The sequence below is a fragment of the Setaria viridis genome, chromosome 7, assembly GCF_005286985.2.
Source record: "Setaria viridis chromosome 7, Setaria_viridis_v4.0, whole genome shotgun sequence".
Lineage (NCBI taxonomy): Eukaryota > Viridiplantae > Streptophyta > Magnoliopsida > Poales > Poaceae > Setaria > Setaria viridis.
In genome coordinates, this window is record NC_048269.2 from 35,099,668 (window position 1) to 35,115,184 (window position 15,517).

Genomic DNA, 15,517 nt, shown 5'->3' on the forward strand with positions numbered 1-15,517 from the left:
CTCATGTGTTTTATCTGTTATATTAATGTGTTCTGCTCGATATTCCAGTTCCTTCCATTCAGATGTCAGATTGAGCATTATGGGCCTCCTAGGAAACATCAGTGTCATATACCACGTTACCTTGTTGTCTCAAGGTAAGGGAACTGTCACCCAGTCAAGTAGTCAACTGAGATAAATCTTACCATTTTGCATGCTTTACTAGGTTGCTCTCCCCCCAGAGCTAATGCCTTTGAGATTTCTGCTCTTGTAGCTTGTACTACTCTGCACTGCATGAATTAGTACCAGACCTCATTTTTGTTGGATAAATGATGAGCACTGCATACTTGACAACAGTTCATCTGTACATTCCCAGGTTCACACTAAACGAAGCACTTCTGATGCACATACGTTGATACATAAAACGTACACTCTGGCTTTGGTATCTCGCGCACTCGATCATTCACAGGAAGTTGTACAAGAACCTCACTACGTGGCCATCAGATGTTTTGGTTCAGCTCCGTTAGTAGACCTGAACGTTTGCACTGCGCTGCTCTCTTCTCCAATCCCACGGCTTCTCAGGGTTCTCTGACGCCCAAAGCCCTCGACGTGCAGCTCTTGCCTCTCTCTCCCACTGCAAAATACCATAGACCTAGCGAAAACTTCCAGGAGCAATTCTGAATTTGGAAAATGTTGCATAGAAGCAATTTAGGTACAATGGAATTTCTTACCTGTGCAAATTCTGGGCGCTTGTCGTAAATCTTGAAATGCCATACATGGCCACTCTTCAGCATTTGCTCCTGCAAACTCCATATATACATACATTGCTCATATCAGAACTGAATCAATAAAATCATACTAAATAGTTTTATGCTTCACCTGGATGAACACATCATCGCAATATATGTCACCCACGTAACGCCCAAACTGGTCCTGTCCATACACATAAATTGTGACCCTTTTCCCACCAATGAGCTTCACCAGTGCGTTCTTCGATTCCTTACCATTTGCCATTTTAAGCTCCGGTGCATCAACGCCCCTTCGAATCATGAAATAAAGAACACGCACTTGAGAACAATATTTCCTATTAGTATTGAGTTCAAGTTAGAGCAATGCATACCTCATTCTGATTCGATATTTCTTTGCAAGTATCTCTTCGCCTGAAATGGTTATTACCCTGATCATAAACTTTTATTAGTAAGTTGAGCTTTTGGTTATTTCATAAAAAGTAAGCATATATATGAGTACTGCAAACTGAAGCATATGGCAGCAGCAGACGATACATGGTTGGGTGCCCGCACCATGCACGCACACATGCACACAATATTTTCATGACTATATAAAGTACACTTTGCCTGTGGTGTTATATAATAACAAACTCCTAAACTAATAACTGTAAACAACTCCACAACATTTTATCCTGCTATCAAAATAACTGAATGTATCCCAATTTTGAAATTTTGCTGACTATTTGAAGTACACTATGCCTGTGGTAGCGTGGTGTTCTATAATAACAAAATCCTAAGTTTTTTTAAAAAAACAAAAATATAAAAAGGATAACTGTAAGCAACTCTACATCATTTTATCCAATTATTTAAGTAATAAACTCAATTTTGAAATTTCTCTGACTATTTAAAGTACACTTTGTCTGTGGTGTTCTATAATAACAAAATCCTAAAATGGTAACCGTAAGCAACTCTACAACCTTTTATCCAACTTCTCAACTGGGGATTCAATTGCCCTGAAAAAAACTAGGGATTCAATTTATTATCCAAGCAACTGAATGTATCTTAATTTTGAAATGTAAAAATCTTCAATGTTATATACGGATTTATGATATATAAAAGGATTGTGATGGTTCAGTTTGAGTACCTAAATCCTGCTTCGTGAAGGCTCCTTTGAAGAGCATCAGCCTTCTGGTAATCCCTATGGGTGCGTGCTTCGGTCCTAGCAATCACCATCTCGTGCACTTCCAGTGGCACATTCGCAGACTCTCTCGGGTCTGCTGTGTCAACATAGGCGCTAAAGCCATCGCCATCGCCAATGCACTTGTTGTGAATCTGATAGCAATATAGATGGGGATCAGATCATCAGTCGTAAGTTGTTATCTAATATATTGTTTAAAGCGTGACATTGTTTTTTTTTTCCAGTGGTAGATCATATCTGACCGGCAAAGTGTTCAGCACAAACTGTACACCCTCAGGTAGTGAGGATGCTGATCCTGAAGGGGGTAATGGGAATGGGATCGGGAGGTTGTAAAATGAAAGAACACCCTGTAGAAAAACACAGTTTCAGTGAATTTCTTGAGATAGCAAAGTATTTAACTGTTGTTATTCTGGTTAAAAAGTATATGTTTGAACTATTTAGAATGTAAAAATGTAGGGAAAATCAGGTTACTGACCTCCAAATCAGCTCTCTGAATCCTGCTTAGGGCTGTTGCAATTAGCTGGGCAGCCTCTTCTGGTGTTTTTAGTGGGGGCCTCGTATTCTTATATGCCTCCAAAATATTCCGGTACCTATTGTCAATTCAAATTAGAAGGTCAAACTATTAAATAATTTTGCCCATACCACGGTCTCAAATTTTTTTTTGCCCGTAGGACATCGAAGTGGTTCAGCTGTGTTTGTTCTGCTTATTTTACTTCTCCATGTTAAAGAATGATTTGTTCTATGTTTGGATAAGCATTGAGAACTCAAAACACAATTGAAAGAGGACCCCTTTTCTTTTTTGCTACTATATCAGAAGCCTTATAACTCTGTTGAACTCAGGGAGTAATTAATTAAAAAGCAACATTGACATCAGTAGGTACACCAAATGTACTAATTATTAAGAAAGGCGTCAAGTGCATAGGCTTTCTGAAATTGCTCCCTACCATTTAACTTGTGCTTTCTTGGATGATGTAACATGCTGTCCGAGCGCTTCAGGTACCTGAAAATAGGACAAGTAGAATTTCTCTTTACCGCGCCTCATCATTGGAGATTTGGAATACACGGCGCAAAATTTGGGGCAAACAAGGCTGTGAAATTGCCATCATGAATCATTAGAATCTTGATATTTGCAAGTGTCTTCGTAGAATATGCTAGCGGTTGCAATGTCGCTGTACAGTAAAGGCCTTGTCAACACACATATCCATCAAAATGCTAAAAGAATCTGAGGTCAGATGGATCAAAAAACAAGAGGTAAGTTTGATTTGCAATACGTTCCTGCCAAAAACACCCAATCTTGCCCATAAAACGGAACACGACACAAGGTGAAAATATTGTTTCCTGTACTAGTAAACTGCTCTGGTTTAAGTAACAGCAGATTGGTCCAGGAGGTTTGATAGAACACAACAAAATCCATAAAGGGAAGGCCAAAGGCTGAGATTCCTGGAATTCCAAACTTAAACATAACACATTTGCATGTTGATCTGCAGATTTTTGTCAGAGGATGATCATGCTGCTGATTGATATTCTGCCTATCCTAGTTCGCCAAGGTAAAATTTATTGTAAATTATATGCATATATTCAGGGACTTTGCAGTTCGGTGTGACTCTAAAACAAACACACATGAAGGAAGAAGGAACGAATTGCATGTTACCAACCAGGGATGTGCATTCGAAGTAGAGGAGGTCCTGAAGCAGGGATGCGACATCGTGATGAGGCCGAGAGGCTGCTGCAGGCTGATCCGTCCTGCCGCTCTGGTGCACGACACCGTAGTCGGGGTAGTGATGGTCACCATGGTCGTCGTCGTCGTCTTCCCCCGTGAAGGTGAAGTCGAGCGGTTGAGAGGAGGATGCTGCAGGCTCATCATCCCCGGCCTGCAGCCCGTGCTCGTAGCGAGGCCGAGGCCTTGAGGTTGGGCGGTAGTAGGGGTAGTAATCGTCATCACCATTGTCTTTGTCTCCTCCTGTGAAGCACTTGAGGATGTTCCCCATGGATCGATCCCTGCCTTCTCTCCAAGCTCTCTCCGATTGATCTCTTCTTGGGTCACTCTCTGCAACGCTGCTGCTGCTGCTGCCGCCTCCACTTCACTTGTAAAGCAGCTAAAGCTGCCGGCAAGAGGTGAGGGAAGGTGAAGAGAAGGCTGAAGGTGGGACCGATCACTACAAGTGGAGAAGAAAAAGAAACAAGCCTACTAGGAAAATGACCGGCCCAGGCCATTGACTTGAGAACCCGGTCTTGCGTGCTTGTATTCCAAAAGGTGCCACAACATTTGCTCAAAAGCAATGTGCTAAAATCCACTCTGGATTTTTCTCACTCGTATAATTGATTGCTTTGCCTACCCCAACTTACTCGGGTTATGTTGTTGTTGTTGTTGTATAATTGGTTGCTTTGCTTTCCGAATGCGCCACTGATTCCAAGAAAACTTAAGAAGAGCGAAAAAATCATGGATTGATCCCTATCGACTAGTAGTAAGTAGTTCTACTAATTAATCATTGATGGAACTTCCCCCTCGAGCGGCTGCGTTGTTCTTGGGCGGCTGCTGCTGGATGACGAGGATGGAGACCTTGGACGCGAACTCTGCGGAGGCCAGCATGTCCCCCAGCACGCCCAGCTCCGGGAACTCGCTCCAGTCCGACAGCCCGGATGTGAGCGCGGCGCCGGCCGAGCCTTCCAGGTCGTCGCCTTCACCGGCACCGCCCCGGCGGCCGACGATGAGCAGGTCGAACTTCTCGCTCATGGACCTCACCACCGACGCAGTGCCCTCGGCGTCCTCGACCGTCTTCTCGACGTAGACGACGCGTTCGTTGTCGCGGTGCCTTGTCCAGAACTCCTGCAGCACCTCCTCGTCCCTGACCTCGTCGCGCCCTCCCATCCCCACCCAGTTCCTCAGCTTGAACCGCACCACCGTCAGCGACACGCTGCTCCCCGAGTCCTGATCCGGCATCCTGGCCGCGTACGCCAGCGCCTCGCGGTCGTCGGGCCCGCCTAGAAAGTAGAGCGCCACCCTCTGGAGGAGGCTGTTGGCGGCGGTGGCGCAGGCGGAGCCGGCGGCGAGGCCGTGGTCGACGAGGATGGCGACGGAGCAGGGCGCGTAGTGCAGGACAGCGCGGTTGATGGAGCGGATGGCGTTGTTGGCGGTGGCGCGCGCGCCGTCGGAGGACTTGTGGAAGGGCAGCAGGATGAGGTTGGCCTTGCGGCTGTGCGCCAGCGAGCACACGTCATGGTGCATCGAGCTGTACGGCGCCTGCGCCACGTACGGGCTTACGGTGACGGCGCCCGGCGCCGCCTGCTGCTGCTCGAAGTACCGGAACGCGTTCACGATCCGGTCCGACGGCGTCGGGTTGCTTGTGCTGCTGCTCTTCCGGTGGGGCTTGAGCACGGAGGCGGCGCGGCCGACGAGCTCCGTGAGGTGGAGCACGATGAGCGAGACGGGGGAGTCGCGCGAGGACCCCGACGCCTCGAGCAGGTCGATGAGCGGCGCGGCGTGGTCCTCGCTGTAGAGGCAGGTGAGCACGCGGAGGTCGGCGCTGGGCGGCGCGTCCTCCAGCGTCCGCCGCTTCGCCCGCACGAACTGCCCCGACGGGTCGTACAGCAGCTTGATGAGCGGCGTGGAGACGGCGGTGATGAGCACCATGGACAGCGTGAGCGTGGAGTAGTGCTCCGCCGTGGCCTTCATGGTGTCGCCCCAGTTGTTGATGGCCGCCACCTCCACGATGCCCCGGATGTTGAGCATCAGCGCCAGCACGGCGGCGTCCCGGAACGGCATCGCGAAGAAGAGCCCCGAGGCGACGCACCCCACCAGCTTCCCCGACACGCACAGCGCCACGAACAGCTCCAGCGCGCACCACTTCTCCGAGGTCTCCGGCTTGGTGAGCTCGGCGAGGTCGGTGCGGTACCCGGAGAGCGCCATGTACACCGGCAGGAAGAGCGCGATGAAGAAAGAGTCGAGGCGCTCCGTCATGGTGGCGCCGATGGGCATCCCGCCGGGGAGCGCCAGCCCCAGCATCATCGGCCCGATCATGTACTTGAACCCGATCGCGTCCGTCACCAGCGCCGACAGCAGCGCCGCGATGACGACGACGACGAAGGAACCCTCCGACAGCAGCGACCCCGTCGGGGTGCGCTTGTACGCGATGTACCGGCCTGCCGGGCGCGCCACGAACCCCACGAAGAGCACGAACGCCACGAACGAGGCCAGGATCTGCGCCGTGAACGCCGCCGACTTCGCCTCGGAGACAAGGAAGACCGCCGCGGTGCACGCGCGGAGGAACCAGGAGGTGACGTCGGTGATGAGCGACGCGGTGAGCGCGATGCGGCCGAGGTCGGTGTTGAGGAGGTCGAGGTCGGAGAGCGCGTCGGCGATCACGGGGAACGACGACAGGGACAGCCGGACGGCGAGCTCCGTGATGAGGGAGGAGCCGCGCAGGTCCTCGGGGAGCGACGGCTGGAGCGCGTGGAACACCGGCAGCGTGACGGCGAGCGGGACGAGCGCGCCGGTGATGCCGACGGCGACGGCGCGGCCGCTGGGGCGGCGGAGGAGGCTGAGGTCGGTCTTGACGCCCATGGAGAAGAGGAACAGGATGAGCGCCACCAGCGACACGCTCTCGAGGATGTAGGTGCCGCGCTCGGAGAAGAGGACGCCGCGGAAGGTCTCGCTGCGGCCCAGCACGGTTGGGCCCAGGAAGACGCCGACGAGCATGTGGGTGACGAAGCGGGACTGGCCGAGGCGGCGGAGCACGACGTGGGCGGCGGCGGAGAGGACGAGGATGACGGAGACCTGGACGAGGAGGAGCGGGAGGGAGAAGCGCAGCGGCTGGTCGCCCAGGAACATGCCCTGCGAGTTCACAAGGTTGTTGTCGTAGCACGCCGCCGCCAGCGGCTTCACCGTCGGCTCCAGCCCACCCGACGACAGGTTCGCCACCGCCGCCATTGATGCTTTTGCTGTTAATTAGAAGGAATTGGATGCTATCTAACTGCTAATAAGTGATGGGCACGCTAGGCAGCGCCATTGATCCCTCCCTTCTTTCTTGGCGTTGCTCTGTTCGTGGGCAATGGTGGTGACTCCGCACGGCATGTGAACCCACAATTCAGTGTGGCAGGGAGACAGTGAAGGGCAATGCAGGCAAGGGACATGAGAGGCTATTTTTAGTTGTGGATGAGAGGGATAATAGACAGAGGGAGACATAGCAGCAATCCAAGTCCAATAATAGAGTTTGAAGGCAACCGTGAATTGGTCTGAATTTTCTGACACTTGAGGTCTGAACAAGAAGGGATGACGCACATTCATGCTGTGATGCTGGTTGCTGCTGCTTCAAAGTAAGTAGCTCATCTTGATACCCTGATACCTCGCCTTGCATCTGCCTAACTGGCGCGTAATCGCTCCGGCATCTTGTCCAGGGTCTCGACAGGACCATTCCCGGCAACAGAAGAAATGTTTTGTGCATCTAGTGTCGCCTGCTGAAAAGACCAGGGTTGGATAGGAATACAGGCATGTTCCATCTTTGTTACAAACGAACATCCCGTTACTTTTGCCATCACAATGATTTCAGCCTTGTAAGTACAACTCTGTTTCAAATTTAAATTTAGAAGGTCGATCATGTTCATATACGCTGCATCTCAGGAATAGGTTCAAGTTACAGCCATTACAAACTGGAAACTGCCAATCATGCCTGCACTGGTAACACATGATGATTTCACAACCGAGCTGAATGAGTTAGATGCATTATGTCAATCCAATCCTAAAACAATTTCTGCCTTGCTGGCCATTAAGAACTTGCTTGCAGCCATGCACGACGGAGTTCGCGCGTATCCACCATGAAAACGACTTGTCCCGATTCATTCAATCACCATCAATCCCTGTCGTCTTCGTCTTCATCCAGCGAATTCGACCGCCTCCGCCAGCTCAGCACGCGCCCGATCCGCGGCAGCCTCATCACCGAGTTGGCCCGCGCCACCCCCTCCAGGGCTCTCCACACCGTCGTCCCTTCCTCCGACGCCTCGCCGCCGCTTCTGCTGCTCACAACCCTGCGGAAGCTCCCCGTGAACGACACGCCCGCCTGTTCACGAGGCGGCTTCACGTCTCCTGTGCCTGTGAAGCTCTCCTCGTCAGGAGATGCCGGCCGGTTCAAGAAGAGGCACACGACGGCGCAGTCGTCCACCATGGACGTCGGGTACTTGCACCGCCACGCTCGGACCGCACGGTCGATCAGCTGTCTCGCCGCCTTGGATGGGTCGGTGACCGATGAGACGATCTTCACCACCTCCTTGTTCGACAGCACGTCCCAAATCTGCAACAACAGGTTTTGCCAAGGAAAATTTTAACTTTTGGTTCTCATGCATGCTAGCATAGGAAAGCCATATTGTCTAAACTTTTTTTTTTCTGTTGTCCAATCAAATCGGAAAATCACTATCAGCTAAAACTATCATGGAATATTAATAAATAGGTGACAGAGATATGTCACTTTCAGTTAACAGTTTCTGTTGTCAATCTAATCATAAAAGGGATTTATGCTGTTTTAGTACTCAGATCATTTGGAATAGAACTGCAAACCTGTCTCCTTAAAATTGAAAGTGATAGAAATCTGAAACTCCCAATCAATCAAACGAGTTTCCGTTTTTATTACCCCATCAGTTGCAAGCACCAAGAACTCGTCCTTTTCAGATAACTTCCTGTAGTAGACTTCAGGTGTGCAGATAAGGCCATGGCTCTTCAGGCAGAAGTCCCCGAAGGCCCTTGCCATGGCGAGACCTGGAGCATCCTGGTCCGGCAACCACATCCTAGGCACGTCCGGTTCGTCATCCATGGCGAAAACTCGTCCCTTGCAGTTCAGAATCCTTGCGAGTTCACCTATCGCGAGTGCGCAACAATGTAAAGTGCAATCAAGAAAATGTACACATACATTTCAAGAAAGTTAAGATGCTGGCTTACTTGGAAGATCTGGCTTCAAGTCAGTGGTCAGTTGGACTGGGATCAGCCGGTCCTTGCTGTCCCGGGTGCAAAGAACAGCTCGTGAGTCACCCAAATTGGCGATGAACAAGTGATCACCCTATGCATAAGAAGGATATATAACTAAGGAACACAATAAGTAAGATTTACACTTTCGTTCCAATTCAGCTAGTTGAGTTCCTGATCTTTCAGAATCTAAGTTTTACTGTGTACCAAAAGTAGTACTGGTCCACTGGGAAAAAAAGGAGAGGATACAGTATATGCATTTTTCTGAATTTTATCATTGCCAGTAGAATAAGTTGCAAGCTTGTAATTCTAGTAGAACTAGTACCTGCCTAACAACAGTGACTGCTGTTGTGCCACTACAAATGCAGTCAATTCCTGAATGTTGCTTGAGCTCCTCATCCACCTGCTCAAATGTCTTGACAAATATGTTTTTCCAACTAGACAACAGGTGCTTCTCATCGCTTGTATCATCACTGGATGTGGTGGAGTCTGACTTGTCAGAGGAATCCAAATCTGTATTGCTTGAAGGGTCTTGTTCAGTTCCGAGCTTCAAAGTATCGGTTGAGGGATCTTCTTGTTCTTCAGTTTTGGGCTTCAAAGCAGAGGATAGTTTCATGGGAAGGGTGTCACGGACATGGCGAGCAACTTCTCGGCCAAGAGGGCCATGCCCATCAAATACCCCGCAGAAGATGTGGCCTTTGTGGCCAGCAAAGTCCTAAGCATCTTGAAACAATTGCGACACATCATGATTTAATCGAATTATTATTGCGCACATAAAAGAGGAAAGCTAATGTACTTGCATTGGTGATGCTATAATGTAGTACAAGATACGGATGTGCCCTCACAATTTTTTTTTCTCGAAACATTGGCAGGAGCACTGCCTTTCGTTTAAGAAGAAAGAAGAGTTGCTAATAGGAGTGCCCTCATAATTTCATATTGCCGATGTAGTGATGAGGTTCATGTCCAATACAAACTTTGAGAAAATTGAAATATGGCAAAGTACATAACTTGAGGTAAATTCCAGTTTCTTGAAAATTCCCCCCACCCCTAGAGTATTTCACTAGGCTAGCTGTAAGAATTCAGTTTCTTTACTCAAATTAAGTTTTAAAATGCAGCTTGTAGTGGGTAGAGAAGCTTGCAACAACAACCTGAAGCGGAGCTTGGGGTAATTTTTCCCAAAAACGAAAAAAAAAATGAGTTTGAGTTGGTGCAAGTAGAGATGGATCCGGTGCATTGTTGTTAAAATTAAACAAAGTTGTGGATGCATTGTGCAGTGGGTAGACAGATTGAACAAGTAGACATCATATCGCAGCTTGTTGGGATGCCAGAAGGAGACGATACTTGCAAGAAGGCCAAGGATATATCTCTGTGAGTACCTGGCAGACGGCCATGGCGTCCTGGTTGGCACCCTTCCAGCCTTGCTTGGTGTGCATGGAGGCGGCGGCGGCGGTCCAGAGGTGGTGGTGGAACACGTCGTCGTCGAGGTCCGCCTTGGCCTTGCTGCAGCAGATCCCCATTGTTGGTCGCGCGTGAGCTCCGTCCTCTCCTCTCCCTCCTCTGCAACTGCAGGCACAAGCAGGAGGCAGCCTTGTTGGTTCGTGGATGGATGCATCTCCTTTGGTTGGTTCGTGGATGGATGTGGGTGGGGGCCCACACCGCCGGCATTAATGAGGACCGGTAGGGAGCAGTCACGGAATGGAATGGTGCACGGGCAACGGAACGGGCATACTAGCATGAGTCCATGATACACAGGAGCATCCATCTTGGGCAAGGAGACGATGCAGGGCAGCAGCTGCTGCCGTTTGCCGGTGGCTCGTACGTACGATGTTGAAGCTTGAGCACGGGAGCCCCCCAAAGGCAGTTGCCCTGCCCTGCCGGCAGTCCTGTGTCCAAGGCATCGACGACGGCAACAGATCGGAGGCATGGTTGGCAACTGCCTCCTGCCACGTGATGCCTGTACCCCATGCCGCATTCGCAGTTGGCACCGCTTCATCTTCTTCGTTCAATGCTAGGCTACCCATAGGCCATAGCCCATGGCCATGGCCGCCTACCTACCTACCTTGGAGTCTTGCTCTTGCAGATCGAGGGAGATGCCGTCGCCCGTTGCTCTCGCCTCCTACCTGTCCGTGCCACTCCGCCTTCAGTTAAGTCCGCTTTGAGTGCCTCCAGTTTCATCCTGGATTCCAACCACACGTAAAGCCACTTCATTCCAGCAATCCAAAAATCATGCACCAGCCATGGCCACATCATCACACAACCGGCACAAGCCTGTATCACCCAAAATCTCAATCATCTCTTCAATAACAGTATCTTCCATTCCATTCATCTATATGCTGCTACATATACAGCAAGAGAAATCCATGCTTTTGTTTGTCAAAACTGTAACCTACTCCCTGGTTTCACCACTTGACCAGAAAAAAGCTGGGATGGATCTAGTCATCTATATTACCATACAACTGAGCATACTTCTGCTCAAACTATTAAGTATTGACACAGTACTCTTGACTATTACACTACAAAATTTTGAGCTCCTTCATCCTTTGGCCTGACTTCTGAATGCCACTCAAGAACCCCTCCATCGCCATGATGCATGCCCTTCCTTCCCACAAACACTACACTTCCAGGCCTTCTCATCGTACAAGCACATCTTGGGACTGTTGCTTCCATACATCACAAGGTTCCACCTCAACCTGCACAGGACCACATCTATTATTAGCCACTTTGGTGTTCACAGGTTTGTAATTTTACTAAACACAAATCCATTCAACACAAAAGATTATAAGAGGAGGGTTGTCCTATGTTTATTTGTTTTTCAATACCATTTATAAACAAAGCAAGGGCACCACAATAAAGGGGGACAAAGCCTCCTTGACACCGCGGATTTCATAGATTTTTAGTTTTTTCTCAAGTAAGAATACACAGGAGAGCTGCGTATCATTTTTAGAGTTTTTTCTCAAGTTAATACACAGTCTTGCAAAGTTGCAAGACCAATGGGATCTCCAGATACAAAGCAGGAAAGCCAGTTTGATGGACACAAGGATTCAACATAATGCAGAGGCAAAACAGGCAAGCTGAAAGAAATGAACAATACCTTGAATGGTTTGTTGATCCACTGGAAAATACAGCCACGTGCCTCAACATTTTTTAGCATATGAGGAGGCATCATGGATTTGAATGCTTTATGAAGCTTCACTTTTGTCAAACCACCACAGACCATGAGAGCAGCTATCAAGCCATTAGGCGTAATACCAGCTAAATGTACAATGGTCATGTTCTGCAAGCCACATATGCTAGAAAGTGAAAGCAGTCCAATGTCGGTGATCGAACAGTATGACAAGTTTATCTGTGATGAGACATACATGCTATCAGCAGAATGAAAGTAAAACATACATGGTACTAATAGATTTCAGCTACAGGAGAAAAGATGTGATACCTGACGGAGGCTATGAGAAAACTGTGAAAGGTGAAGCATGCCCACATCATTAATCTCAAAGCATTTCTTGATATCAAGCTTGGAAAGCAGCCTGCACCCCATTGCTATTTCCGAGAGCCCTGAGGATGAAACCCTGGAACAGCCACGGATCTCCAGTGTATTTAGCTTTGTGCATTTTGAGAGGGACATCAGTGAACGGTCTGTTATTTCTGTGCAGTAGGATAGATTGATGGATTCTAGCATTGGACAGCCTTGAGCAATCTGAATAACCCCTTCATCACCAATGCCTCCACACCTGAAACAGAAACTATAAGTCAGTTTAGCCACAAAAAGAACCAAAGAAAGAGAACCACAAGGCATGTCTAGTAATGACCTGTACAAATCAATATCTTGGAGTTTTGGGCAAGACTTTCCAATGTGGGCCAGACCTTCATCACTTATCCTCAAGCAAATGCCAATTTTTAGGCTCGAAAGGTTGCTGCATCCAGCGAGAGCTTTCAGCCCTGCACAAAAAATATTCATAGTCAACTTTATGTCGATTTGTCAAAAAATTATTTCAACATTCAGTTCAATAAGTACCTTCATCATCCAAATCACTGTCAGTAAGGTCCAGCTCTTCCAAATGAGAACAGTGCTTCCCAATTAGTTGGAGTGCTCCACTTGAAACATGACTACAAGACTCCATCCTCAGAGAGATGAGGGAAGTGCACGAACCAGTGATGGCAGCTACTGAAACATCAGTGATATTGCGACAACAAGTGATGTCCAGCTTCTGCAGATTCTTTAGTTTTGACACAGCAAAAGAGAGTTCCGTATCTGTCACTCCAGAGCACTTGCTAAGACTTAACTCCCTAATAGAAACACAAGAGCTTCCAATGGCTTTTAGTCCATCAGCCATGAATTTGCAGCCTTCCAGCTTCAGGCTTCGCAGTTTAGAAATCTTTTGGAGGCTTCTCACCATAGAAGGAGTAACCTGCTACAAGAAGTCAAGAAGGATGTAAATTAAGATGCGAGATCTCAAGTTATGTCCAGGTGATACAACAACACGACTAGATGATTAGCTGCTTACAGGGCAGCAGTATGAAAGATCCAGTTCCAATAGATTCGGTATCGACTTCACTATGGATGAAACTCCCACATCAGTGATGTTCTGACAATGAGACATATCAAGCACCTGCAGTGGTACAAACATGGAAGATCAGTAAGCAGACTTTTGTGCTACTATAAAACACATGTTTTAGTACAACATAACTAGTTCAGATCAGGCATCAACAGAGTTCAGAACCTAACAGTGTACTCCGTAAGCTCAAGCAGTTGTTCAAGCAGAAAATACTACTCAAGAGTATTGAGTGAGGTGATGCATTGGTACTGACAGGTCAACAAAAATGGCAAATTACAATGATCGCCTCACCTGCAGTGATTTACTGCATTCTTTCTCAAGGCTAGCAAGGGCATCATCATCAATTCCAATACACCCCACCAGTGTCAACACCTGGAGGTTGGGTAGCTTCATGATGGCAAGAAAGCTCTGTTTTGTGATCTGCAACACAAGAAACGTTTGCATTAGTTGAGCACAGTATGATAGGTGCGTTCAGTACTCAGAGAACTGCAAAAGAAACTGAATCAATGGCCACACAAAATGCACGGACGAGAAAGGAAACCAGAGTTGGGTACCAAAGCTTCTGATACTTTGTTGCAAAGATCAATTGCTAATTTGCTATGTATAGATAAGAGCACTTGCAGATCAAGAATATTATACACAGCAACCAGTGGTCCAGTTCGCTAACACAAACTGAAGCCAGTATATTGAGCAAAGGAAGCAGCCGAAGCCAGTAGATTTAGCAACGAAAAAAAAACAAAGTACTTTTGCTTAGTATATGATAATTCAAGGGGAAGATCTCATGCCTTGAAATTGAAATCAAGGAAATTACTGTATGGGGGGGGAGGGGGAGGGGCACAAAGACAGAGTTTTCCGGCGCCTTGATCCAAGCAGAAATGAAGAAACCTGCGGCGCTCACCATGGTGTAGGAGAGATCCAGGGTGATGAGGTTCTTGCACTTGAGGGCGAGGAGGGTGAGCCCCAAATCCGTGACCCCCAGGCACCACTTGAGGGAGAGGTCCCTGAGGTCCGTGCAGCCGACGGCGACGCAGCCGAGCCCCATGTCGGTGAGAGCCTTGCAGCGCGAGAGGGACAGCCTGCGGAGCCTCCTCATCCGCGCCACCTCCGCGGCTGCCGTGTCCCCAAGATCGACCCCATTGGAGAGGTCGAGGTCGGCGAGGTCCGGGCACGGCCCGGCGAGCGCGGCGAGGCCCGCGGCGCCGAAGCCCCAGGAGCGGGATAGGTCGACGGCGTGGAGGGAGGATCCGGATGAGGAGGATACGGCGGCGAGGGCGGCGTCGGGGACGCGCGCGCAGAGGGAGAAGTCGAGGCGGGATGCGGACGGGTATCGGGCGAGCGCGGCGGGGAGGAGGTCGGCTCGGAGCGGGCGTAGGAGGCGGCGGTGGCGGGACTCGGCGGCGTGGCAGGCGCGGGAGGCGAGCGCGAAGGACTTGAGCGCGCGCGGGTCGGCGGCGGCGACGCGGTCGAGGATGAGGAAGAGGAGCTCGTCGGCGAGGGCGTCGATGGGGGCCGGGGCTGGGGAGAGGCGGCGGCGCTTGGTGTGCCGGTGGGCTGCGGCGGCGGCCATGGGGGGTCGATCTTGGTAGCTGCAGCTGAGGAGGGAGAGGAATGGGGAGGGAGGGAGCAGGCAGCAGAGGAATGATGGCAACAAGAACTGAGTAACTAACGAACCAAGGGGAGATGACGAGAGTGCCCCTGGAACGTGTTGCTCTGGGCGCGGCGAGCTGCGCGTCTGTTTGCCATGTTTGCCCCTACGCTGCTCCCGTGGGTTGGTCGGCAGTGAGCGAGCGGGGGTAGTACGGGAATAGGAGAATCTGATTGGACGGAAGGTACGGTACGGAGGGCGTACCTCCCGGGGGTAGAAGTGGAAGGGGAAAAGAGTGTGGCAAGCGGGGAGGGGAGGATGCGGGGGAGGACGAAACGAGGACCGCATCGTACACCCTGTACGAAACGCCAGCGCGGATCCCAACCTCATTTCTTTTTCTCATCTCCATGTACGTATGTGGCAGGTACTTATTATACACAAAAATTACAGCATACCATGCACTGCAATTCAATTGACGATTACTTATTAATCAGGATTTAGTTATTAATTGCCTTAAACTAAGTATAT

The 15,517-nt window shown here is 49.5% G+C and overlaps 4 protein-coding genes across 6 annotated transcripts; all 4 read right to left on the reverse strand.

Moving 5' to 3' along the window:
• Positions 1-323: 323 nt before the first annotated feature.
• On the reverse strand, positions 324-4,027 carry LOC117863800 (probable staphylococcal-like nuclease CAN2). Of its 2 annotated transcripts, none has more exons than XM_034747651.2 (9): positions 3,558-4,027; positions 2,847-2,902; positions 2,378-2,492; positions 2,145-2,249; positions 1,849-2,036; positions 1,097-1,153; positions 856-1,015; positions 708-776; positions 324-610 (listed from the first exon to the last, which is right to left on the reverse strand). In XM_034747651.2, exons 1-9 carry the CDS (start codon positions 3,888-3,890, stop codon positions 500-502), a joined length of 1,194 nt encoding a protein of 397 aa, XP_034603542.1. In that variant the 5' UTR covers positions 3,891-4,027; the 3' UTR covers positions 324-499. The 2 variants fall into 2 exon arrangements, with proteins under 2 accessions (XP_034603542.1, XP_034603541.1); XM_034747650.2 differs by having other exon boundaries at positions 324-628.
• Positions 4,028-4,299: 272 nt separating this feature from the next.
• Positions 4,300-7,234, reverse strand: LOC117863795 (cation/H(+) antiporter 15). The gene has a single exon (XM_034747639.2). The coding sequence runs from the start codon at positions 6,827-6,829 to the stop codon at positions 4,385-4,387; it is 2,445 nt and encodes an 814-aa protein (XP_034603530.1). The 5' UTR covers positions 6,830-7,234; the 3' UTR covers positions 4,300-4,384.
• Positions 7,235-7,474: 240 nt separating this feature from the next.
• Positions 7,475-10,993, reverse strand: LOC117863799 (probable protein phosphatase 2C 73). The gene is made up of 5 exons (XM_034747648.2): positions 10,228-10,993; positions 9,177-9,566; positions 8,828-8,945; positions 8,523-8,746; positions 7,475-8,186 (listed from the first exon to the last, which is right to left on the reverse strand). Exons 1-5 carry the CDS (start codon positions 10,366-10,368, stop codon positions 7,749-7,751), a joined length of 1,311 nt encoding a protein of 436 aa, XP_034603539.1. The 5' UTR covers positions 10,369-10,993; the 3' UTR covers positions 7,475-7,748.
• A 154-nt stretch (positions 10,994-11,147) lies between these two features.
• Positions 11,148-15,001, reverse strand: LOC117863793 (F-box/LRR-repeat protein 3). Of its 2 annotated transcripts, none has more exons than XM_034747638.2 (8): positions 14,303-15,001; positions 13,696-13,824; positions 13,354-13,458; positions 12,864-13,257; positions 12,658-12,787; positions 12,285-12,579; positions 11,943-12,194; positions 11,148-11,541 (listed from the first exon to the last, which is right to left on the reverse strand). In XM_034747638.2, the coding sequence occupies exons 1-8, from the start codon at positions 14,969-14,971 to the stop codon at positions 11,482-11,484; spliced, it is 2,034 nt and encodes a 677-aa protein (XP_034603529.1). In that variant the 5' UTR covers positions 14,972-15,001; the 3' UTR covers positions 11,148-11,481. The 2 variants fall into 2 exon arrangements, with proteins under 2 accessions (XP_034603529.1, XP_034603528.1); XM_034747637.2 differs by having other exon boundaries at positions 12,864-13,260; positions 14,303-14,999.
• Positions 15,002-15,517: the final 516 nt, after the last annotated feature.